This window comes from Myiozetetes cayanensis, unplaced genomic scaffold, assembly GCF_022539395.1.
Source record: "Myiozetetes cayanensis isolate MyiCay16 unplaced genomic scaffold, myiCay2020 scf3, whole genome shotgun sequence".
In the NCBI taxonomy this organism is placed as follows: Eukaryota; Metazoa; Chordata; class Aves; order Passeriformes; family Tyrannidae; genus Myiozetetes; species Myiozetetes cayanensis.
This window is the reverse complement of record NW_026087521.1, coordinates 50,523,048-50,549,378: the sequence shown is the minus strand read 5'-3', so window position 1 is coordinate 50,549,378 and position 26,331 is coordinate 50,523,048. Positions and strand designations below refer to the sequence as shown.

Below are 26,331 nucleotides of genomic sequence, written 5' to 3'. Positions count from 1 at the left end.
GTTAAGCCAGCACTGCCATGTTCACCGCTAAACCATGTCCCTCAGTGCCACATGTGTATTCAATATAATGGTTGTCACACACTTGATCTAAAGCCTGACTACCAGCCATATTCCAGTCAGCAGAAATTTTATCCATAAATCCCGTTATATCTTTCAAAAATCTTTATTCTGCAACTCCATTGAAGGAGTCTTCTTAGTCTTCTCATCTTCATTTCCCACCATTCTTTGTATATTTGGGCAGCAGGAAAGGAAGTATGTTACCATCAGGGTTTATATGGCAGTAACTGTCTTTCCTGCAGAAGCCTTTCATCTTAATGTCTACAGACATTTTTGCCTACAGATGGGTGTTTTGCCCATTTGCCTTTAAGGCAGGTGAGCATGAATGCTCTCACTTTATAACTGTAATCAGGCCCATATACGTGAGTGTGATGACACTGAGATGACAGAAGCACTAAAGCTGTACCAACCAAACTAACCTGACAATCCACAAAAATGAACTGGTCCCCCAAGAAGGCAGTTTTATGGATTTTGGTACCCCGTTCCTTTTAAATATCTCCAGGTACGGCTGCACTGCACTTTTTCAGTGCATCTTACAGTACAGAGAGGTGAAGTAACTTGCCCAGGGAGGCACAGCAAAACTTTAACTGAGCTAGGCTTAGAAACTGGATTCCTAATCTTCCTTCATCACCAAACAAGGCTGTCTTGTTTCTGCATTTTATAGTGAGAATTTAATTTTAAATACTATTCCAAATGAGCACTTTTTTAAAAGGGGGGAGAGAGACTTGCACAAACATGAGTAGAATTGGTAGCGACATCAGCTAGACTAACAAATGTATGTCCTAGATTCTTCATGGTTCAAAACACAAACTGAATCCCATGACACATCCATTCTAGTGGGCTGATGTTGTACTTGAATGCTTCTGATCACTACTGTCCCAGGGATATTGAACTCAACCCAGCTGGGTAATCTGGGAGAAAGGAAGGGCATCTTCTTTTTTTTTGAATGCTATCTCTGAGGCATAGCTGCTGTAAGTACTGTTTCTAGAAGGATTTCAGATATATGAGAATGAAAAAAAATTACCCTGGAAGGGTCTGAGTTCTTCCCGTAGCCATAACTTTTTTTAATTGTTCTGCTAATTAGAGAACCATGCTAAAGTACCATTTAAATAACATCTAACCAGAGGAGACTAACCTTTGAAGAATAAGCTTGCTAAGAATGGACACATTATCCTGGCACTAAGATCAGAGGTCAGTACTGCAAAATATTATGAGATGAAAGAAAATTACTAGAATGCCTAAATGAACATTATGTGCCAATTTTTGGCACATAAATTGTTTTTTCCTCTCTTGAAACTCCCAAGATCCATCCTTCCTCCCTCTCCCCATCTCTAATCTTTTTTTACATATGGCTTTATATTTTTGGAGCAGTGTAAAGTACTAATAACATACCATTTTTTCCCTGAGGCATTCTATGCCTTGTGTTCTCTAGTTTTTCCTTTCCCCCTTTTTTTTTTTTTATTGTCTCATCATGAAAAATCCACCAGTAATACTTAGAGTACAAACTTAAACCCTCAGAGCTCTGGCATTCCTTTTTTATTTTTAAAACCTAGCTACATAAATAACATCATATTTCCAGGTCATAGGCACTCCAAAATACAACTGAGTTCTGGCACAGGAGAAGGACTCCATAACCCTGCAATCTGAACAGGGATGTGAAGCAACTCCTAAAATTGTCTCTCTGCATAATCGTGCCCCAGTAAGTGTTTTTCATGTGGAAGTGTAGAGTGTATAAGGCCAGGAAACTAGAGGCATTCTCTTGAGTGTTTGTATATGGCATTTGCTGTACCACATCAGACTATTTGTCTGTCACATCCAGTATGCTCCCCAAATAGTGGTCAAAACACATTGATTCCGAGAAAGGTGACCAAACCCTCTATTAACCAAGTGTGCAGAGCTTTACAAAGGGATGGAACAAACACTTTCTAACATCAGGGTGATTAATTTACAGTTTCAAGTGGTATTATCAAGTTTCAAGTTGTATTATCATTACACTGGTTGGACTGTCCTTTCTTGATAATTCTAACAGCGTTAACAGATCTCTGAGATTAAATTCATCAAAGCAAACAAAAAAAAATCTCCCAGTCTTCTCAGCTGTCAAAGAGAACTGAGTCTAGTCTGAAAATACTTTCCCATCTTGAACAGAAGGTGAATCTTAATACACTGAAGCCAGCGAGTACTTCTGTGTTCTTAGTAGAAAAGGATGAAGCGACATGCAGCATTACGTTGCCGAAAATTACATCAGCGTTGTCATAATCACATCGTTACCTTCAGCACAGGCCATGTGCTGCACTTGCCTCCTTTGCCTACTGATTTGGTATAGCATATGTCGCTATCTCCTGTATACTAAGCAGTGACACCTGTACTACAGGCCCAAATGCTTTAACGCTGCCTTCTCCTTTTGCTGTAATGAGCCCATTCAATAACAAAAGCCTCTGGATTTTTATGTTGTCAGATTAGCTTTAAATGATGTTCAGGCAAACATCTTTCCTTTCCCACAACATTGCAGCAAGGCAGTTCTCGGTGGGGTTGACGCTGCTGTTCACAGTGAGAGTTTCATCATTCCGAGCAGCAGCTGCTTCACTCTGTTTCCAACAGAAGTGAAGCCAACTGTCCCTGCTGAAAGATGGTGGAGGCTCTGCTGGCTACTGAGAATCCCAGTGTGAAGTGACGAACAGTTTGAAAGGACCATTCTAACTGTGGGAAGCTCAGGTGTCTTGAAGGCTCCATTTGTAGCATCGTCTGAAGGAATAAATTAAACACCGGGCGTTTTTTGAAGGGAGATTTTTTGGTGAGAAATATCATGAAGTTAAAAAGTTCTTGAAAAATCTTCATACATTGTCCATGCAAGATTTCTGTGATCTTTAAGTAGAATAAAAAGCTGGATTAACTAATCCATTATTAAGGCTACAGAAACAAGCAAAATATCAAACCCAAAGTGTCAAGTTTCTTAAAAAAATCCGTATTTAAGAATAATTTTACTTAGTAAATTAATTAATAGATTTAATTGTAACTTCTCAGGAAATTAATTATGTGCCCTTACAGTAGGTGCTGTAATTCCTAATGTATTCTGTGCTTCTCATAGGTAGCAAAACCACCAAAGCTGTATTTTTAAATGCAAAACTCAAATTAGGTGTAGGTACACAGATATACCAAGTGCCTCCATAGTACATACTAATTAATTTTATTTTTATTTTTTAACTGGTTTTTGTTCTGATTGCTTCCCTTGGCTGTTGAGGTCAATGTGGCAAACAGGGTTGAAGTAATCACAAGATAATGTCTGTAGAAACTAATCATTCATTAATAACTGCAAATGCAGAATGGGTGTAGAAATATTTTCTTAACTGTCCAGGTCTTCTGAGGGTCAGCTCTTCAAGCATCCTGAGCTTTATTATTAATTAGTTCTTTTACAGAAAGGCTTCAACTGACTTTCAGACACTGTCGACACTGGGTGCTCTGTACTGACAGAGGTTATGTCTTCATTGCCAAAAGCAAGCAGTGCTTTAATATTCAAGCGGTTTACTCCAGGTATATTCCTCAGTGTGCCATCTCAGGGAGGAGAAAGCACAGGGGATTTTACACTGTGGCTAGCTGCAGTCGGTAATATATGTCTCCTTGGAAAGTAGCTGTAACAGGTACATCAAGGTAATGATTTCATTGGGAATTTAATAAGCAGTAGCTGTCTTTATTTAAAAATAAAAAAAAAAAGAGAGACTAAATACATCAGTTCTAGAGGTGCAAGCAACATCGTAGCAGAAGAAAGCCCAGGCCTCAGCAAGCTCCATTCTAAAGAGAAAGGTAGGAAGTAGAAGGGAGGAAAGATGAAGGGCTTGTTTGTTTGAATGAGGAGCTCTCCCAGGCAGTTGCTTCAGAACAGTTCTTCAGGTAGCCATTAGTACTCCAGAATAAGAATTCCTTTTCCTGGCATGATTTCTATCTCTTCAGTAGTGCCTCAAAGCCCTCCACACCTGCTTTTACCTATATTATAACTGTCTCGTTCTAATAAATCATCAAGGGCACTGCTCTCACCTGAAGGATCCTTCCCTCTCCACATCCAGCTAAACAGTTTTTACCATTCTTTGCATACCATAACTTACAGAGGCAGTGGGAATGGTAGCACACGTGTAGTCACTGCTCTGAGTCTTCTGAGCACTTTGTGATTTCAGCTGGTAATTTCAGGGAGATTTCTAAGGAAACCCTTAGTGTTTCAGGATATGGTTTTAGTGACTCAGACAGAATCAAGCCCTTTCCTCTGAGTCAATACTGAATGACATACCTTAGCACATTTCTTGCACATGAGACCCACAACTGTAGGTTGATTGCTTGTGGTCATCAATTACCCTTCAGCTAATTGCATAAGCCTAAAGGTGTTTTGCCCTGATGGCCCAGGCAGATCAGTTTGAGTACAGCTTGCCTTCTGCACATCTGACATTTCAATTTTAATTGGGCAGTTGTTGCTGCTGCTCCTCACCTGCTGTGCACTGCTGAAAAGTACTGGAGAAAGGACTTCATTGTTAGGTGAAGGGATGGATACAGAGTCAGGGAAAGGAGCAGCCAAACTGGAAGTACTCTCTGGGGTAAAGCTGGGGTCAAAGCACACAGTCATCATATTTTAACATTCAGACTTACAAACTCAGCTAACCCATACCAGGGTTGTCCAGAGAAGTGTTATTTTCAGTGAAGCTGCAGCAAAAACCCCCAAGAACTCATAATAGGCCTTCTTAATTAAAGTGCTGGGTAGTCTTAGCAAGAAAAGACAAAGAAGCAGCTATAATCCTTTAAAACACACCAGGGAGGAACTACAGCAGTGTGTGGCCCCTGCCAAGCGCTACTGCAAACCCCCTCAGTGGAGCCTATCAGGATACCAGAAATCTAAAGTGAGTCTGAATTTAATTCATGATTTGTGAAATGCACTGAGAATCTCTTGAAGTGAGCAGTGGTTATTTTCTTAATGAATTACTGCTATTTTGAACAGTTTCTGTTTGTATATTTAATTTTACATTTTTTGTTTGAACGCTCTTTAGCTTTTGAGCAGAATGTTCTTTTGAAATGTTGTTCCCTGTTCAGTCAAAATCTTGGCATTTTTAAGGAAGTGGTTTTGTATGTATCAACTTCTGTTCTGCAATCTTAGATGCTTAATTGACTTGAGCTTCAGAAACACTGAGCATCTACCTCTTTCCTTTGTAAGTTGAAGAGATTTTCCTTTGTAAGTTGAAGTCCAACCACCTTCAGAGAAAACAGTATTCCAAAATTCAAAGAATGCTTTATGGATATTTGGAGATTAGCTTCTTTTACAACTATGATCGCTTTATTAAATATAATAATTTTTGTAATGCTAAACTAAAAGGCAAGACAGCCTGCCATAATCAAATTCAGCAAGATATGCAATAGTAATGAATCTGAACATTGTAGTCCTTAAATCTCATCACAAGTAAATCAGATATAAGCAGAACAAACTGATAAAGACCGCAGCAGAAAATGGAATTGAGTATAATAGGGATTTGAATTTTTTAACCTGGAAGCAGAATTGCAGTGTTGATAATATCTTTAGATATATTCAATTTGGATAAAATTCACCTCATTCATCATGGAAGTAATCATAATAATCTGTGTTTTGAGGGGTTAAATCTCCTTGTAGCAGTACAGGAGCCATGTTTAAATCTTGTGATGAGTAATTCTTGCCACTGGTAGTTTTCTTATTGCAGAGCCCTTATCAATGTTCACAATGCATCTTGAAGGGTGAGACAGGCACAGTTCCTACAGTCTGTAGCTCTCAAAACTTTCTTCTGCAGGTTTTCTAAAGTATGTAGAAGAGAAACACCCTCTTGAAAGCTGTATGAGGTACATGACATACAGTGTTTTCCATTGTGCCTAGTAAAGTAATTTTTTTTTCCCAGTTTGGAATATTCCACTTCTTTCCTCTTTTGTATTGTTTTCTGAATTCTATCTACAAATAATCCAGTTTTCTGAAGTTACATAAGGAGGATATTAAGCACACAGAGGTCAAAAAATAATGATTGTAAAGCTAACGTCATTTTAGTGCGTGTTTTGATAATATGCAGCCATATAATTGGGGTCTAGCACTGAAGTCAATATCATCTGTGAATGCAAATTGAAAGGAAATCTCAAATCATTTAATGCAGATCTCCTACTTAAATTATTTTCCATACGTCTTTGATCTAGGTGTGTGCATAATTTTTATAATTGCCTGAATAAGACTTGTGTTTCTTTAGAGTAGTCACTGTAGAAAAATGAGGCTACATTCTCATCTTGTGCGATTTCAAAGTTAACCCTGCTGTGAGCAGGGGCTTGAACTGCAGGATTGCCAAAAATCCCTTTTAATCTAATTATTGTATGATTCTATAAACAGCTCTGACCTGTTGGTTTCTGTTCAGAATACCATTTGCTTCACGTAATTTGCTTATGAATAGGAAAGACAGTGAAAGAGTAAGGACAAAAGATGTAACACAGAGCTATAACAACTAGTCCAACAGACAGTCAATAAGATATCAGTTCCCTGTTTTTTGGGGTTTTTTTTGCTTTCAACTCTTCTTCATGAGATGATTCTTAGATCACAGCACTGATGTCAGCATAGCATATTCTGGAGCATAACTGTAGGAACAAATGTGCATGACGTTTTATTGTGTTGTGGAAGAAATAGCATACTTTCCTCCCCTCATAAAGCGTAATGTAATGTAGAATGCAACAGCTGGCTGCTTTAAATATGTACACACCCATTTCTCAGCCTGACAACAAAATCAAGGTAAAACAATCATACTCTCATGGATAAGTGAGCTGGTGGGACCAAATCCAGTTCTCAGGGGATCTGTGAACTGGTTTGTAGCTGTCTCCCCTAATTTTATCACTAGTTCCACTGGCTGCTAGACCTTTACCTCAGGAAGTGTGCCTTGGAGTGGACTCACTAACAAAAGTTGGATTTTCTTCTCATTCAATTTTATCTTCTATACAAAGCCAATACAAGCACAGTGGGTAAGTTGGAATTACAATAATAAACCTGCAGTTTCCACACAAACAAATGTAAGAGTACATTTTCTCTAAACTTTTTGAACTAGAATTGCACTCACTACTTAATGGGACAGAATCTGCAATGACTAGGTCCAAAGTTTAGGCTTTCAGATGACGAAGCATACCTGGCTTAATATGAATACAAAAGTCATGAATGTGCACTTTTGTTTTCATTAAAGCAGTTTTATTTGGAGATTTAAGTACTGCCATTCAGTGGTTTGTGTGTAAACTGTGTCACTGAGCAAAAATGACTGAAACTGAGAGAGACAATGTCCATTCTATACTCACTTACTAAGGTTAATTGAGTGTGGTATCAGTAACTTGCAGAGTGGGGGGAGGGAGGGAGGATCTGCAGTGCTTTATGCAGTTAGCAAATCCTAACAACTTCAAGGACACAATAATTTGGACATTTAAAACAAACAAACAAACAAACAATAAATCAGTGTAGATCTCGGTGATGCCCTTTAGCTATGCAACATGCTGCAATTCTGTTCCTCTGGATGCAAATACATCATTAGCTCTGTACAAAACCAAACCAGACTCTTTTTAGTTTGAGGCAAGACACCAGCACTCTGCTTGTCCCACCCAACTGATATTTCATCTCCTCAAGAATAAGTTCATGTGTGGCCCACTGATTCCATATTCAGAGCGAGATTCTCTATCTTCAGTTAAAGCACTGAGTCCTAACGGCATAGTCTTGAATATCTCATGAAGTATCTTATGTTTGCCTCTCCAGCCTCGGAAAATGTCTCCTGTGAGGCATTTCACCAGAATCTTTGTCTCCATCTGGATAGGTGCATTTTTCTTAAATGAGAGCTAAGTCAGTGTCTTTGTCCAAACTTTCAAACCCAAGTGCTTGAAATGGGGCTCCTAAGCTTCAGAGGTGATCTCGTGCATTAAAGTGGCTTAATGCTTAAAGTTGCTAAATATGCAGGGATCAAACAGACTTCAGGATGAGCTATAAATGTCATACTCCCTGCAAACTTGCACTTTGAAATGGAAGTACAAGTGGGAGTGAAGGAGCATAGTGTTAGGCCAGATCATGCTTTGAGAGGGTGCTCGGTATCCTTTCCATGGAAATCTTTAAGTAGGTGGTTTACTGCTAATGATGTTTGACAAGTGTATAAATTCCAGCTTCAACTGGCACCTGGTCATGCTTATAGGTGATCCTTGTCACCCACATGCTCAGAGCACACATTCCTACCTGTGAAGTGTACACAGACAAGCTCATTCGGATTTGTATTTGCCAAAGAAAACACAACACACACGTCACCTGAAGTATGCTCATGGGACCTCTGTTCCTCTGTTCAGGCATACTGCAAATGAACATCTTTCATTTACAATCAGATCCCTAGAGATGCACATTTCAAATATACTTTTGCTGAGATGTGTTCAGGCTTGCATGTAGAGTGCCTGCTCTTGTATGAGGGTAGAAAAGGCACTTCACAGGATACTGTGTTCACCCACTCATGCAGGTAATACCACATTCTCACACATGTGCAGTCTACTGTTTTCCATGCACTTATTGTAGCAAGTAATTTAAATCTCTCTCTTCCCATCCTGCTTAACATGCAAATATGGATAGCACATCAAGATTAGAAATAAATCTAGCAGAATTACTTCAGTCAACCTGAAATGTCGAATGACTCATTCACACCCTTTGCACAGTGTTCCCTTTTTGCCACATGCAATCTACCGAGTAGTCTGAAGGCTGTGTGGTTCCCTTCAGCAGAGCAGTAATCGATTACTTGCTCACTGAAGGAGTAGGACCGTGATTATTTTTGCAGAGTGTACAAGGGTTATGCAGAGAGCTTCCAGGGAGCCTCATTGCCGTGATGGTGCCCACACTGTGGGAAGGGGAAATGTCAGACTTGATCAACATATAAGGAACTTTTTGTGTTTAATTAAGTTTCAGGCTTCATGTTAGTTCGGTAGCCAATATTCTTACATCATGGTATGACCCAGATATTTTTATTCCAGATAATGAGAAACCATTCCAATTTTATATAGTTCCATTATGCACTAAGATAAACAAGAATGTGTTATTCCTAATTCAGAGTAAAAATGTCTGCATGTTAAATCATTCAGGAACTGCTGCTGCACTTAAATTTCAGAGGTATCATAATCCACGTGAACTAAAAAATGCATTGACAAACACGAAATATGTTCCACACTTCTACTTAAAATGGTACGATCACTGTGCAGAGAGAACCCCAGGAATAGTAACAAGCTGGCATTCACATTTGTCTTATAATGAGAAGAAAAGTTGGATTGACTGTTGGAGTTGCATCTTCAAATGTATGAATTATTGTAATTGATTTCTTTTAAAACCCTTTCAGAACTATTCCCAAATGAGGATGCAATGGGCTAATTGCAAATTTATAGAAAGACTGTTTCACAGCACTTAGGCCTTGTAAAAGGGGTACTGTGTTTAAGTGGAAGTTGATCTGTGAAGAGACCCATTCAGCAGAAAAAGCATAGTTAATACAACAGAGCAGCTCAGAAGGTAAATATGCAAGTGGTGACATTATGCAATGAAGGTATCACAACTGTGCTCATTATACCACAAAGCAGATACCACTAGTGGCATTTCAATTTCTCTGTCCTAACTTAAATGTGAAGCTTTCTGTGTGTATCAGTGTGTCAGTTCCTCTCAGAACAAAGGTGGCTGTGAGCTGAAGTCGTGTATAACATGTCCACGATAAGAGGGACATAAAAACCTAGTTGTCAGATTTCCCATGTTTGTGCTTCCCAATATCATAGCTAATTGTATGCTGAACTAGACATTTGTATTTCATTCTTTCATAAAAGCACAAGAGGAGAGGAAAAATATATAAGGGAAAAGAGGCAAGACAAACTTCTCAGTAGAAAAACCAGAACTTGTGCAGTCAGATGCGATTTTGCACTAAAATAGATTTATGATTAAAAGGAAAAAGAAACTACTTTTTCTTACTGAGCTAACTGTAGTTTTACTTTTGTGCAAAATCATATCTGTTGGCACACAGTGTCATTTTAGTACTAGAATTCCCAATTCTACCCAATTATCTGTGATGGCAGGATTAATCTTAAAAGAAATAGCAAGGAAAATAGCAGTTGCATCACTGATCTTGCTTTTCTTCACATTTTACAGAAAATTTCATCTGCTGGCCTTATCACAGAAACATGCAGTATCTGATTGAAAACATAGTATTATGTACCCAGCAGTATATACTAGCAGATTTCCATAACATTTTGTTAACATATCCCACTCAAATATATTGCTCCAATATAGAGTCCAATATAAGATTAAAAACTGTTTTTACTAGGATGGATTAATGCTTTAATGTAATGAATTCTCTAGTTTGGGCAATGCCCAGAAATAAAAAAAAAATATAGCCTTCTGTTGCATCTTTCATCTTTTACATAGAAAAGAGGAGTTTGTAATACTGTGGAAATGAACCAATGACATAAGGTGAGCTTACTTGTATTTTCGCAAAAATATTTGCAGATTTTTTTTCCTAGATTTCCATTTCACATTGCAAAGGGCATAATTGCATGTAGACAAAGGGAATTTACCGTTCACATGCACATCCAGTGTGTATTCATATGCAGACCTGCACGAACACCGGAATTCCTCAGCTATTAGTTACAGTGCAAAGAGCGTAGGTTTACGGAACAGGATGTTGGAAACTACTGTTTTTTGGAATCTTCTCTCTGACAGTCAAAGTTGGAGATAATGAATCTTGAGTATTCTTTCCCATATTTAGATACCCAAATACAAGGAAAGCACCTTGGAATATCTTGATCTAATTGTAGGTGGGGTTTACTGTCTGTGGTTGGTTGTTTTTAATCAAGTCTGATAGTACCAGATTCTTGATTCTGTTTTGACTCTTTTGCTTTGGAAGTGACTTTTGAAAAGTCCTCCCTGAAAGGATATGTGTCTGAAATATAATGTCACTCCTCATCCCAGTCTCTTGTATGATTGATTTGAGAAGTATAATTCTCCATCTGACTTGCAGCTAGCAGAATTCCCCAGAGCTGTTCACAGCTGGTGCAGTTTGGAGAAGCTTTGAAGGTACTTGAAATTATACCAAAGACCAGTTTCAGGATAAGTAGTCCCAGGATTTCACAGAGCCCAAACATGGTCTGAAGCCCACTTGATCCCTCTTGACTGCAGTCTTTTAGTAAGGGTAGATCTTTTCAGAGGATGAAGATTGAAAAGGGCTACACCAGCATAAAAACAGATGCATGTACATGTGCACAGGTTCCAGAACAAATTCAGAGATGTACATTTTGCACTTTTTTGGTCTACATTCATTTATCCTCCAATGAACCTTCAATATTAGTGCAGATCTGCTAAACACACGCAGTTCACTGGTATATTGATATGGTGTATTGATAATAGTGGTCTGTTGCGGCCCTAAATTTTGTGAATTCATGGAGTGCAAGCTCCACCTGTACACAGAAGCAGTTCCCTTGCTTACATGCACAGTGGGAACAGGACTGGTTTTCTGATAACCTCACACTTGCAGTACAACACGTATCAGTCAGTGCTGAAGCTTACCAAGAGAAGATGAGAAAAATTGAGAGGCAGTTAGCAAGATAAGGTATGAGGAGATTTAAGAGAAAGTAGCATAGAAGGAAGTGGCTACATTTTTCATGCTTTAGTTGTTTGTCTGGACAGCTTGAGAAGGAGCTGCTCGACAATTGTGCCAAAAGAGACGATTCAAAGCAACTTCCCATCAGGTGGCATTCCTCAAGTGTCCGCTCTTTAAGAGCAGTCAGGGAAAATTCGTTCTGTGGGAAGCAGTTAATGGAGCTGCATTACGGACCCCTTATTGCTCTGTCTGATAGAGAGACAGCAGGTTCACTTTGGCAGCTCCAGAGCCCTGATCAGTTCAGATTAGGGGCACATCGTCTGTCTGGCTTAATCAGGCATGTTTAGGTATATTTATCATGATTAGAGGGGTGTAGTGCAGGGAGGGGCAAGAAAAAAGAGCAAAATTACTTTTCTCTAGCTTCAAATGGAAGCTTAGCAAATCCCACTGAGTCAATAGGTGCTCATCAAAGGCAGAATTTAAATCCTGGAAAGGAATGTTTTGTTGGACACTCCAGCAATAGATTCAAATCACTGAAGAAGAGTCTTTTTCTTTCTCTCACTTTCTTTCTCCCTCTACCACTTACATGCAGCAAAGAAGAAAATCAGCAGCTCATGCAACCCGTGATTCATCCAGATTTCCAAGTGAAGGCACAAATTGCTGTGTGGTGAACAGAGGCTTCCTTGGCAGGGAGCTGGATCTTCTTTGATCTCAACGGCCAATCCTTAAAACACAGTTCATGGTCCTAAGCTGACAGAACACCTCAGAACACAACAGACATGCTTTGGCTATGTACCCTCACAGCAGCTGGCAACATAGAAACTGTAAGGCAGTTTTTCATGTCTGAACTCTTGGGCAGCAATGCAGCAGTTAAAGAAAGTCTATGGAAATCCAGAAGAATCATTTCCCTTTCTCTGTTGTAATCTACTCCTTCCTCCTCTGCAACTCCAGTCGGTTCTGTGACAGTTCAGTTCTTGTGATCTTGTAATTGCTGTCAAGATGATAATCTGGGATGTCACAAGCGTGGCTCAGTGTAATCACCATACAAATGCAGAAGGTAGAAAACCTGACTGACAAGAATCAAAAAGCTGCTAGTGAGACACTAATAATTCAGTGGCAGGATTTATGGAGTAGGGAATGTAGAAGAGAAAGTTGGCAGGTTTGGTAAAATTTGAAGAAAATATTTAATAACATCAAGTTTGCCAGTACTTCGTTAGAATACAAAAGTAGAGTATCATAGCCTTAAACTCCCAAAGAAAAATCTCTTAGAAGTGCAGAGATGCTCCTCTGCAGAGATGCTCCTCAGCTGGCATGGTAGGGGGTATGTTTGGAGATCAATTAGCAGAATAACGGGAAGCATTGTATGAATTAAATAGCGAATTAACACTGTTGTTCAGGATTAAAGACCCATCTCCTTGCAATAAATGGTGCTACATTGATGGGATCAGGCAGTTAAAGTTGTACGCTCTCCTAGTGCGGGCACACCCATAGAATTGGAACAGTATTCTTACAGTTAAAGCTTATTCCTGTAAGAGAAATGGCTTCACACCTTTAATTGAAATAGTTGTACCACATGTGCAAGCACAGTAGTCTGCAGTCATATCAGCTAAACTGACTGTGGTTTGTGAGGGTGATGGTGACAAGATCAGCACTAGAATAGCAATAGCTGTGCAACTGATGCTGTTGGCTGAGCTTTTTGAAAATCCTGGAACACGATCAAAGAGGACTGTTGCAGGTGAGGGTGAGCAACAAGGTACAGAGCTTTCAAGACAATCTTTGCTAAGAGGAAGCATCGCAAATGGGGACAGAGCTCTTTCCAGATCAGCTCATGGAGCTCTGCAGAGAAGCTTTTATAGCACTGCCACTCCTGTGCACTCAGTCTTGAAAAAAATAAGTGCCCACTAATGACCTGTCACTGTGGACAGCCTGAGCAGCTGTTTGCAGAGAGCAAAGCAGCGAGAGGATGAATTGCTCTGTATGGAGCATATCTGAACGTGGGAACGGGAATAGATGGGAGATTGGGAGAGACTAGACAGCTTCCATTCATAACATTCAGCTTTATGTGGATTTACAGTCCTGATGCTCCTGAATCCACAGATGCTGGGTTATTACTTACAACAATTACTTACAACAATTGAAATCTTCCTTGTTTCCACACTTCAACTTCTGTTTCTCTTGTTGGCATAACAGGTGGAGAAGCAGAACCACATCTCTTAGTTTGCAAGATGCTTTTTAAAATTGTAATAAGTTTTTTATCTCTCTTTACGATTTATAACTTCCTGGACACAATTTATTGTTCTTCTTTATTTTCTCAGCTATGATTCAAGCTCCCTAGGGAAGTGGTCATAGGATCAAGCCTGTTGAAGTTCATCCATACGATGCTCTGTGAGCAGCAGTGAGTTGGACTCAATGACCCTTACAGTCCCTTCCAGTTTGAGATACTCTGTGGTTCTATAGTTTATTTCATCTCTCCATAACAAATGGAGGGACATCTTACAGTTTGTTCAATATTAGATTATCAATATCATCAATATTATCAATTTGCCTTTCTGGAGGCAAACTAATTGAGAACACAGAGAAGTAGTTTGCACTAAGGACTAACAAAAACTGGCCACTTAATTCTTCATATATTATCAACTCCAACGATTCATTGTAGGCAAGATATTTATGTGTTTTATTGAAAATAAGCTCTTTTCCCTTTTCTTTTCCCTTTTGTTTTCTTTCTGGCTGCCCCCATGCTTCCCAGATAGAGAGGAGAGTGAATCAAGTGTCTTGGAAGAAGATTTTTCTCTTGAAAATTTCAGCCCAACAAGAAATTACTAAAAATGTTGAGGCAACGTATACCTAGGCAGTTTTCAGGCATGTTTGCAGACACATCTATTTTGGGTCACTCACCTAAGTGCAAAAGCAGGTATTTCTGTTTCTTATGGCTGAAGTCTCTGGATGTTCCTTCATATTGTTCAACACAGCTGTGGTGAATGTATTCTACAAGGTGAAGAGCTTAACGTGTTACTGTAACTGTGACAGAGGAGGAGTATATAGAAATGGAGAACAAACAAAAGGGAGTTATTCCCTATTCTCTCCTATTTCCTATCCTTTCTCATTGCTGGGAGCGTGCCACTATTCAGAGTTTTGTTTATAGTATAGAAAGCCACATCTTTTATGGCTTGACATTAAATAGATTTAGTATTATAATGGAATAGTTCTGGATACATAACAGGAATCCAGGCAGTGACATTGTTTTGTGACATTGTCAGGCAGCAAGCATGAGTGACAACTCACAGCAGCGTTCTTGCTGGGGGGCCCATTAGATCACATCATGGTAGAAACAGAGAAAATAGGTTGTTCCAATGTGTAACGTAATGTGATCTGTCATGCTGTCCACAGACCACAAGAATGCACGTAGCTTAAAACCAAGAAGACTGTGAGGATTGGTGTCCCACCAATTTCTGCCTGTACAGAAATCTATATTCCTGATGTATTGATAGGCACATGTAAAACTTTTCACGACATGGCAAGAGCTAGCTGCTGTATTCTTCTTATGGCCCCCTGCTTTCTGCACCTATATTTTTTTCAGCAAAATGTATTGCAGCTTATCCTCTTCAAAGGGAGTTCTCATTGTACCTACTCCTGACCAGTTTGAGTGCTTCATAATTCTCACACTCCCCTGTTTTAACTTACAGATATTCCAGAGAGATAATTGTCTCCCCAAAGGGCAGTGTGCGTGGGGACTACCACCTCCCAGCCTGCTGCTGGACCGATTGTCTTGGACTAGCACATGGGGGTGTTCTTTGGTAAAGTACCACAGCTCATAAGAAAGGATGACTTGGATCAAGTTACAGTTCCACACAGCCTGGATGCTGTGCCCAGCAACAGCAGTGGGGGGAAGTAGGGTAAGAGCAGGATAAGTAAATGCCAAAGCTTCTTCCCCTACGGCTTCCCAGATCCCAGCACTCTTGGGAATGAACTCCTAGTGCTTATGTTATGAGAAATGATGGATAAAAATTTCCTGTTTACCTTTTCCATGATTCTTATTATTTTCTACATTGTTCAGGTGCCCCAAGTATTTGTACAGTGACATGATGTTGCCTTCTGGCTTGTTCTCTGTCATTTTCCAGACACTTCCTAACCTGCCTTTTTGACTTCCTCTCAGCTGACACTGATGGATAGAACTATCCACAGCAACTCAAAGGTGTCTTTCCAGAGTGGTAATTTAATTTGTATTACCCTGGTTTTTTTTCTCATCAGTAAGTTTTGTCGCTTCATGTTTTCCAGATCATTTATGAATATGTTTTCTAACTTTTAATCTGTTGTTAATCCTCTCTAGGACCTTACCCCCTATTCTTTGAGATCTTAGAGGGCTTTTTTAAGAGTCTTTGGTGAGAGACTTCATCAAAAAGGATTTAGAAATGCAAGTTTTGTATTAAGTGATCACCTATATCCACATGCTCATCAGCTCCTTTGAAGAATTCAATCAGGTTTGTGCAATATGACTTCCTTCTTCAAAAGCTGTATGAGGGGGAATTGCTATGTTATTTCTCTCACATGGCCAGTAATTCTTTTCTTCATTATTCTTTCTACCAATTTCAGGCATACAGAAATCAGACCTCCTGCACCTTTTGCATCCCCTCAAAACACTTCCCAAACACTGGCATTGTGTTTGCTGCTTTTTCTCCTAATACCAGGGCTGAGTTAGGTCTTGCATTGCATGCCACGGTTTAATTGTTCAGCCTTTACTATTTCATGTTCAGTTAAGATTTCAGTCAAAATTTCTAAAATATAGAATCCTTGAATTTTCTCTTGATCATTTACTGATTTTTTTTCATAAAACCTTTTCTTCCAATTCTTTAGCTTGAGATGGTTCCCCTGGCTCTTTTCTGCAAAGAAAACCCCAGTGTGGGAACCTCCTTAGATCCCTATGGAAGACGGCAGAGAATTCATTTAGATTTTGTGCTTCGTTCTTATCTTCTTTGAGCATTCTTTTTACATCTCAGTCATCCATGAGCCTTACAGACACACTCTGGCAGGCTTCCTGTTTCTGTTGTCTTTGAAAATAATTTTATTACATGTTTTTATGTCTTGAGCTACTTGTTCCTCAAGATATGCTTTTCAACGAACTTATGGTTTCTCAGTTAACTTAGGAGATCTGTGCTTATTTCTGTTTTCCTTATTAGGGTAGAACTTACACTTCTTGAGGGATAGAACCCTCCTTTAGTCATCTGTTAAACCACCCGGGGCTGAAGCAGCAGCAAAAGGCAGGTCCTTTTGAACTGACACTACCATTTTAAATATGCAGTGTACCAAATACTTCCAGCATTGGAAACTGATAGCTGTCCACGCATCACTGTGTCCTGTGACAGACAGTACTCTGTGCCACTGTCCCCCATGCCCACTCCTGACTGTCCTCGTCCGCACATGTGGACCCGTTACTGATGTGGCACATTGTCACTGTAGGGAGGAGCCTGATCGGGGCTGAGCTCTCCTTCTCTTCCGTCCCTTAGGTGGTAACACACCTCCTGCTTTCTAGCAGTGCCAGAGGAGAGGAGAGCTGCTGTAAGGTACGGGGTGAGCATTGTTCTGAGACTTGAGTGGGGGGAGCTGTGTGCAAAAAGGTACTAAGGAGGAAAGGGGGGGTTTGGAAGAAGAAGTAAAGTACTGCACAGTAGGGGAAGACCATGGGATCCCAGGGCCATCTTGTTTATCAAGCTTTCACAATAGGGCAGTGCTTTTGCAGGACAAATCCCTGTGCCTCAGCCAAATCTGACCAGCTGGAAACTGAGGGAGGAGGTGGGCAAACAGAAGGAGGTGCTTCCCCACCACCCTAGTCCTCCATACCAACTCTTTCAGCACAGCAAAGATTTGCGATTTTATACTCTCAAAGTATGATGTGGTACTGTGCTACTCTCTTTAAGGTTGCTGTTTTACCAGCTTGCCATGTTGCTGCTCAACTCTTCTCGGTCGTGACTGGAGTTAGCACAGAAGTTCCCAGGTTCCACAGGGAGATTAAGCACCATCCTAGTCTGGGGCATTTCTTACCAAGTGCTGCTAGTTATAGAGCCCTGAAAGTCTGTTTGTTTTGTGAATCCAGTTCCTAGGAGGCTTATTTTGTTTGTACACAGGCTCAGCCCAAATGCTATGCATTGCTCTGGATGGCAGGATAGCCAGGACTTAAATGCAGCAGTTCCGAGTGTTTTAGTGACTTGTTCTCCCTTATAAATTAAACCCTCTTATCACTGACAGTCAGTGGAGCTGCACCGTTAACTCCGTGCAAGAGGTTTGTGTTTTTGGAACGAAATATTCCCATGCCACTTGTATGGGGCTTAGCTGCTGAAAACAAAGCTGTTACCTATCACAGCTCTTCTAGATAACAGGTCCCTTCTCCATTGTTTCTGCTGAAATGTCATCTGGAGTTTCTGTACAGATGTTCAGGGTTGAATCCTGTCCCCAGCTGCTCATTAGTCCAATAGGTTGTTCTTGAAGAGCCGAACAAAGACACAGTAGCTTGTGCTGTATATCTTGGTGCAAACCCTCACTGGATAAAGCTTCATAGTGGAGATGTGTGGTATTTTTTATGCTACAGGCATAGAAATAAAAACTTCTGTTCATGCAGCTCCTGTAAGCGAGCACATTGTTATAACTATGCTCTCCTTCTGATGTTAATATGTGAGATTGAGCAGGGCTGAGCCTGGGCAGTTCCTGAGTGATAAAACTCTTTGTAGGTGGTGACCTTCCCTGGCACTGTTACTGCTGGATTTTGACCCAGCATGGTGAAGGGTATCAGTATTAAACTCTTTGGGACACTGCTGTCAGACTGTGTTGCTTGCTGACATGATTTAGGCCTTGGCACTTTCCATCAACAGAGATGCTGATGTTCTTGCTCAGGGAATGGCATTCTGCCAAAATAAAATGCCTGCCTTGTGCTCTGAAAGTCATGCTGCTTTTCAACCCTCCTTTTGTGAACCTTCTGTTGCACCAGTCCCACAGAATTGCAGTAGCCTTATGCCCCTTGGATCCACCCTGTTACAATTGGGAACCACAGAGAAAATTCACCTCCATGCAGAAAGCCAGTGCAAAATGGAGGGTACTGGTCAGCTCACACTCAGAACTGAAAAATCCTGCTCTGAACGCTGCGTAGGCTACATGAACACTGTGTAGGCTTCTGTACAAAGGGGATTTTCACAGAAAGTATTATGCAGTCTAAAATTGTCCTTGGTTATTTGTACCAGGCAGTTAAAAGCAGAATCTGGTGCTCTGTCTGCAAACTGCAGCACTGTCCTTTGGGATAAAAGGTGCTTAAGAAATGTAAGTTATGATAATAGCGACAAATTTCTGTCTGTGTTGTGGGGTGGTGTTCGGAGTCACGCACATGCAGAGAGGGAAAGAATGGGCTCCTGGCAGGGGAGTTTTCATGAGGGCCCAGCACACCCATGTGGAGTGGGGATTCTCAAGTTACAGATGGAGGGGAGGAACAGGATCAGAAAAACAGAACTGGTTTGAAGTTCAGGTGGTGAAAAGTGGTAGGCTGGAGTTCAAAGACAGGATTATTGGCTAGTGTTGCTTTAGTAGTTGGAGGGAGAAGAGCTTAAGGCCAGAGCATTACCGCATTGCTGATTTATCAACACAGCCAACACTGTGTATCGTATTTGAGACACTTCTAAATCCAGCCGCTGGCAATAAAAAGCACATTTAATCCATGTGTTAGATTGTTTGAAGAGGTATCTGTCTCCCAGTCTCTCTCCCAAGTTTGGAATTGCTGAAATTGAAAAGGAGGTGAGAGAGAAGATTTTAACTGTTTTGCAAACTACTCTCTTTTAGAGGGGGGTCACATTTCCAATAGACCCTTTAACATTTAGGATATAGGAAAATGAAAGGTTCTCTACTCTCTTATCCCTCCAGAGAGAACCCCCACTGTCTCTTCTCTGTCTAAGGCACAGGAATCAAAGAGAGGATTTGTATGAAAACAGTTTATTGTTTTTAAGTGTGTTTTTTTCCTCAAGCTGGGATTAATGGTCTGCACTTAGGAGTTCCAGGATTCATCTGCATTGTTGGCTCTGATCTCTCTGCAGCAGGCCATCACTGCAAGATAAAACACTGAAAAACAACCCCAAGACTAAAGTAATTCTCCTTTAGTCTTCTTCTTCGGTTATCTTACATGAAAGAGTATCATTGTTTAACCAGTTCCCTCAAGGGTTATTCCTCTTCAATTTAATATCCCTGTGCTCTGTTAGTGAGCAAGGCGCTGACACTGGCTACAGAGGCTTATAGACTGAAACTCCAAAAATGTCTATGCAAGAAAAGAGGACAGTTCTCAAATCAGGCCTGAGCTCCACCTGCAGGGTTACACCAATGCCTTGGAATAAGAGTAGGGCAGTCAGAGGGTGGACCTAATTAGCAAAGGTTATCCAAAGTAAGAACTAAAGAGCATCAGTAAGTCGACAGAGAGAACAGGGAGTGAAAGTGTTTGGAATAGATGGAAAGCTGAAGACTGAAAATAAAGCACCAATGTGCTTTAGAGTGTTATGGTTCTATACTGTGTATATTGGAAGCCCAAGGCAGCAGGCTGGAATAGCAGGCATATAGCAGATCTCAGCCGAGCTATTTACTCAAACCTACACGGGAGGTCCTGACACTGCAGCAGCCCCAGTTTTGCTGCAGAACAGTTTCATGCTGAACGAGCAGAGCTCTCTGTGGACTACTAAAAACTTTGCCTTGGTTCTGCATAGCTCTTATTAGTCACATGAATACAAATTCACCTATAAGCAGCAAAAAAGAGGGTCCAATAGGAAGCACGTAAAGATTTTTTTATAGTTAGAAATGACTTGTAACAAATCTCAGAACTAATATCCAATGATGTTACACCCCTCCTCTGGATCACTTTTTCCAGGCATCTTTAGTCCAGCACAAAGGAACTCTGCAAGCAGGAAATAGACAACTTAGCCAATAAATAACTGCTTTCTACAGTTAGCACACAAAGAACTTAGTTAGGATTTAATGAAATATTAGGCTAAATATTAGCATACTCCTCACCTTTGTACAGGCACCTAAAGATTCTTTGCAGGCATCAATCAGAAGTGGAGAGTCAACCTCCATGGTTGCCATCTGTCACCAGCTGGATCAGTTCTGGTGGCAATGACAACCAACTCAATAACTCCAATGATTCATGACGGGTCATCAGCTAGACTGACTGTCCCAATTAAACCTCATGTGATTTTGGTTTTTTCCGTGGAGATTTTATACATTGGTGGTTTTTCTCTTGAATCCCTGTGCTACTGCTGGTGCAGTCCCAACAGCCCTATGTATAGCCCTATCTATAACTTTTGCCCTGCAGACTTGCTCCAAGCTCACTCTCAGCAGTTTAAGTTGCACTGTATCAGAGATGGGCCCTGGATCTTTGTTAAACAGGTAGTTAAATCCCTGGGTTGTGTGTCAAAAGATTACAGGAGGTATTGTAGAGAATTGTATTGTAAAGAAGTAGCCTTTTGATTTTAAAGTGGTATAATTTTGGAGCTTGTTCGGTATCAGCACTTTTTGGGAATCTTGTATCAGTTCTTATAGGAGACAAATATCTAACCCTACCTAGGGTTGTTCATACAGTTTCTTTCTAAGGCTTTTTGGTTAAGAATGTTTTGGTTCAGGCAAGTTGATACTTCTTCTCAAGCCGTAAACTCTGGGTATTTTGGTGAGAAGGGAGGTTAGGTAATGGAACCTGTGGCTTCAGGATCATTGTTCCCAGATAATCCTAGCTTAGTAATCATAAAAATTACTTCTATATTAGCGCTGCCTGATCATCTTCAAGAGCAAGGCTGCAAGAGCATCTACGGGCGGTGCACTTGCTTAACATGGCACTGCCTACCTATTTCTCATCTTGTCACTGGCAGCCTCACCACTGGCAATGGGGTCTGTGAGCCAGCCATGGGAAATCAGTAACTCTCGATTGTAGAAGTGGTCCTGCTGGGGTACATCCAAGTTACATGAACAGGAAGTGGTGAAGAAGCGAAGCTCATCTTGCCACTTCCCTTGACACATTGCTCTGGTGATGAAAAGCAGGCTTTGGTTTGCAGGCTGTCTAATATATTTCAGGCTCCTGGGTTACCAGCACAGAGGTAAGCTAACTCTCTGCCTGCTTCATCATAGGGAATACAGTTTTTTCTAGCTGAAAGTTGTGGTCACCCATGCTAAGCCATCACAAAGAAAAGACTCTTTCAACCTTCAGTAATGTGGCCCTAGTCCAAGAAAAAAAAGGTGCATTTATTGCAGGCTGTTTGTTTTGTCCACAGTTTGTCTCACTCTTGAGATAAAGAGTAAGTCACTGCAGAGGGCAAATACATTTTTCTGTTGCGTGACAGTCACTTCCTTTATTGGGCAGAGTAGTGGTTGGTCTATACATGTTTTTCCCATGAGATTGCTGCAGAGAAAGAGATCTCTTGGAATAAGCATGCACAATAGGTTGTTTGAACTTCTGACATGAGCTGATTACAGCCTCATCCATGCCCTCTCTTCTACCTGCTGATGTCTTTCCATGTCTAGTAACTAATGTCTACCAGTGGTTGGTGCATGCTCATCCATATACAAATCACAGCATTGCCTATGAGCTTTCCAGAGGCTAGACTCTGCAGTCCCAGCAGCTCATAAGTGTTAACAAGTATATGTTTCTTCCAGCTTTGCTCTGCCACCAAGACACAGCATGGAAGCCATCGCCAAGTTTGACTTCACTGCTTCTGGAGAAGATGAGTTGAGCTTCCAAGCTGGGGATATGCTGAAGGTAAGTGCAGCCTTAGGCTTGACTAAACAACATTTCTGAGACTGCTGCCAGATCTTTCTAGGCTCCCTTGACAAAACAGATGAAGACAGACTTCTATAAACTAGAATACAAATGCAGAATACTGATCTCCCTTAGGGTTTGCAGTAGGTCAACCAACGGTTCCCAGGTTACTTGAGTCTGTGTCCACTTTTCTGATTTTATGTCCATAAACTATGGATTTAGTTGCCCTGCAGTTCTCCGGTAGTCAGCAAGGAAGGGTAAATACCTTTGCTGAGGCAGAGATTAAGTTTTTTGGTAGACAGATTTTGAGGGTCCTGTCTGTTTTCATTGACCTTATAAGTAGTACTCAGCGACTACATTTAGGTGACAGCAGGCAGGATGAGTGAGGTCCAGAGGATTGCCATCTTCCTTATTTCCAGCTCTTAAACTGTTTAAAAGCTAATTATCATCTGTTATAGAGCTTATATCTAGCTTTTCACTGTTAGTAATTATTGTTAGTTGCTGCAGGGTTTTTAGGCAATTGCAAACAGAAGAGGAAAAGTCTATGAGACAATCCGTTACACACATAATGGAAGAGTTTAAGAGGTCCCAGGCTCTGTAACACAAGGGCTTTATAACACAAGAGTGTTACATATGCTCTTGCAGGAATTTGGCAATGGGGGCAATGGCAAAAGTAGAGTTGATCATATACAACACAGAGCATGGGAAAGTTTCTTTAAAGCTGATTTGCATGTGTTATGGTAGAACAGTTCTTGTTAACTCTACTGAAGTCCCACAGATTAAGTCACTCAATGCTTCACCCTAATTATTTATCTACTTCCCAGGCCCCAACTATTCTGTTTCAGTTGAAAATGCCTCAGTATTACTCCTCTCTAAGGCCTTAATTCCTCCAATGCCCAAAGGGCAATGGCATATAAACCCTTGTTAGGCCAGGGAGCTTTTGCTATTTCCCTGTGCAGTCCCAGATATTCCAGTTAATAATCATATATTGGGTCTCAGCCTCATCTTTTCCATCAACACTGGTTTTTATCTTATTGGCCTTTTAATTCTTAATACTTAGACAAAGTGGCATCCAAACTCATTAATACCAGATTTTTCCAAAGAGCTGTAAGAAGGTTCTGGAGAAATCACTGATTCTTTTCAGCACAGATAAATACTCTTATTCCTAATTCTTCCCCAGTACATCCCTACTATTCGGTGACCTTAAACTGATTCCTTCTTTGTCAGGAAACCATTCTCAGGAGACTTCCATCAAGTCCCTGGCTGGGTGATGGTGTTGGCCAGGTCACTTTTCATTCTATTCCTCAGTTTTCTTTCCTGTAAAATCATTATAAATTAGAGATTATTTTCAAAGTACACTGGAAGTTGCACACCATTGTTATTGTTGTTATTGTTGTTGTTGTTGTTATTATTATTATTTGGCACAGAGAATTTACTACCAGGAAAATCAAACTGCCTTTTGCTTTAATGTCCTTGAGGCAGACAAAATGACACCTTAGCCACCCAAGCCATAGTAGCAGTAAATTACCCTGAGTAACAACTCTGTTCTGGCATAGGCACACATACATTCATGCCCCATCACGAGCCCCCTCCTGCTGCCTGCAACAACCTGTTGATTTATGAAGGAGATAAAATGAAGTGCTGATGTAGAGATTAGAAAACAGGAAACATGAGGCCCTCAACCAGCAGTGACAGGAGGAAATCCACCCTCTCACCCCCCCACACATCCTTCTCTGGGAGGATGACACACTGAGAGAAACCTCCCAGTCCTGCAGTGACAAACAGCAGGTGGGTCTTTCTGGAAACCTTGCTTCCAACAGAGCAGGGCCTGAGCATGAGCAGGAAGTAGCTATCATCACCTTTGGTCAGCCACAGCAGTAAAAAAGAGCTTTAATCCAGCACCCAGGTATGAGGAAAGCAGTGACTATACAAGTAGGGAACTCCACAGCTTTCTATTCCCTAACTTTTCTGAATCCAAATGCTTAAAAAAGGGCTACGTGGCAGGGAAGGCAATGGAGAATTGGCCCAAGAGACAGTAACATCCTGTTGCCAACACCAAGCAGTTAGAATGTGCCTTAGGCTCCCAAAACCATGAGATTGGCTCACAAAATAAGTATTATTACTGTTAACAATAGATCTTAAATTAAGTCTGTTCCACTTGCTTTCTCCTTTTAAAATTGTCATGGCTTATGGTTTTAGGCTCCTCTCCAAAACCAGAAAGAACAGAAACATGTTCTATTTCATAAAGCAGAATTCTGTTCCAGGAGATGGAATGTCAAACAAAACACCAAAGACCACAACATTTGCAGTAAAATCACAGCATGGTTGTATTCCTGTTCTCTTTCCTCTAGCTTAGGGCTGTATCAGGGGCCATCAGCCAGGGAGTCAGTGAATTTGGGCAGTCCTTGGTCAGCAGGGAAGTTCCTAAGGACCAGTATAGTTAACATTAATGTGAGCACAGCTGAAGCTGCACCAGTGTGTGCTGTGGACTGACTTCCTCCTATCCTACCATCTCCTAAGTGTAATAATGTCTTTTAACTACCTTTTTTCCTCCTTCTTTCATCTACTTTGGCAAAGCTCAGGGCAGCTGAAGACTTAACCCACTAAATAATCTCTTGTGAAATGACATGTGAGAGAACATGGTAACATCTGTGCAGTTGTAACACACACACACATATAGCTGCATATCCATCACAGATATTTGGTCCTCTCTTGAGAATCTGAGATGCTCCAGTACCAACTAGTAAAAGCAGCGTAGAGAATAACTTAAACCCCTGTTAAGTCTTTCAAAGCTGAGTTTTTCCATTTCACAGGCATCAGAGACACACAGACAGTATTCCCAGCCACCTGGACAGGCAGTCAGATGAAGGGATAAGGTTAACAAGCAGTCTGTCTAATTCTACTTGGGCTTTTCATTGCTTGTTTGCTCTGAAGTGGTCATCAGCCACTAACCTTGTTGTACAGTGGCTGGGAAGTACAGCATGTGTAGCATTCTCTTCTATTCTTACAAGAAATTCTAGGTTTCTTCCAGAATCATGCTTACTTTCACCTTTTTCAGGAGACACGTTTGTTCCATCCATCTCTCCCTCACAGGTTTTGAGCTCCCAGGAGGAGTGGTACAAGGCGGAGCTCCGAAGTCAAGAAGGCTACGTTCCTAAGAACTTCATTGATTTTCGTGTTCCCCCGTAAGTGCCACAGAATCGGTGTGAACCACCATTGCACATTTCCTCAGAGAGCTGCCAGGAGCTTGCGTGCGTGTGCACGCAGAGGAAGACAGGACAGAGGAGGCGCTGGCTGTAACATACTACACTTGGAGGCTGGCAAGGATTGCCGTAGTGCTACATCACAGTTCTGCCAGTGCAGCGTATTTCTACCCCAAAGCACCCTCTGTTCTCTCGGGGCTGAATGGTTCTCGATGCTCTGTGTCACTCCCAAGTGACTCTTTTGTTACTGCTCCTCAGAGGGATGTCACTGGGATGTGGCAGGAACTGCATTTAGATCTCCTCAGACAGAAGGAGAATAGTCATGATGTGAAGTCTTGGCAACAGACTCGGAGGCTGAGCACAAAAAGAAGAGATCTTTCTGAAAACGAATTATAGAAAAGTAATTCCCTCCCCCTTCGACTCTAAACTACATTGACTCCCTTTTCCCACCCTGCCATCCGCATTCCCTCCCCCCGCCGAGTGTGTGTGAGTTTCTCTCGGTGCACTAGAGGTCAGTGCAATGCTGCGCGAATGTGACAGCTGGTGTTACTCATGGATCGGCAGAGATGATAGACCAGACATGCCACCCAGCTCACACACACACACACTCTCCACGTTTCGTGACTGCACACCCAAACACGTATCTGTCAGAGGACAGGCGTACCTGCATTTCTCTCTTCCCGCTGAGGAGAAGGCACTACACTTT

The 26,331-nt window shown here is 41.0% G+C and overlaps 1 protein-coding gene across 2 annotated transcripts in view; it reads left to right on the top strand.

The window, feature by feature from the left end:
• The window catches only part of GRAP2 (GRB2 related adaptor protein 2), a 60,074-nt gene that overhangs the window by 22,706 nt on the left and 11,037 nt on the right, over positions 1-26,331 (top strand). The window contains exons 1-3 of one of the 2 annotated variants that reach the window (XM_050324177.1): positions 17,174-17,218; positions 22,320-22,422; positions 25,516-25,607. In XM_050324177.1, the coding sequence (XP_050180134.1) occupies positions 22,345-22,422; positions 25,516-25,607 (170 nt within the window). In that variant the 5' untranslated portion in view covers positions 17,174-17,218; positions 22,320-22,344. Of the gene's footprint in view, positions 1-17,173; positions 17,219-22,319; positions 22,423-25,515; positions 25,608-26,331 lie in introns of those variants that run through there. The other variant, XM_050324178.1, reaches the window with a different exon arrangement.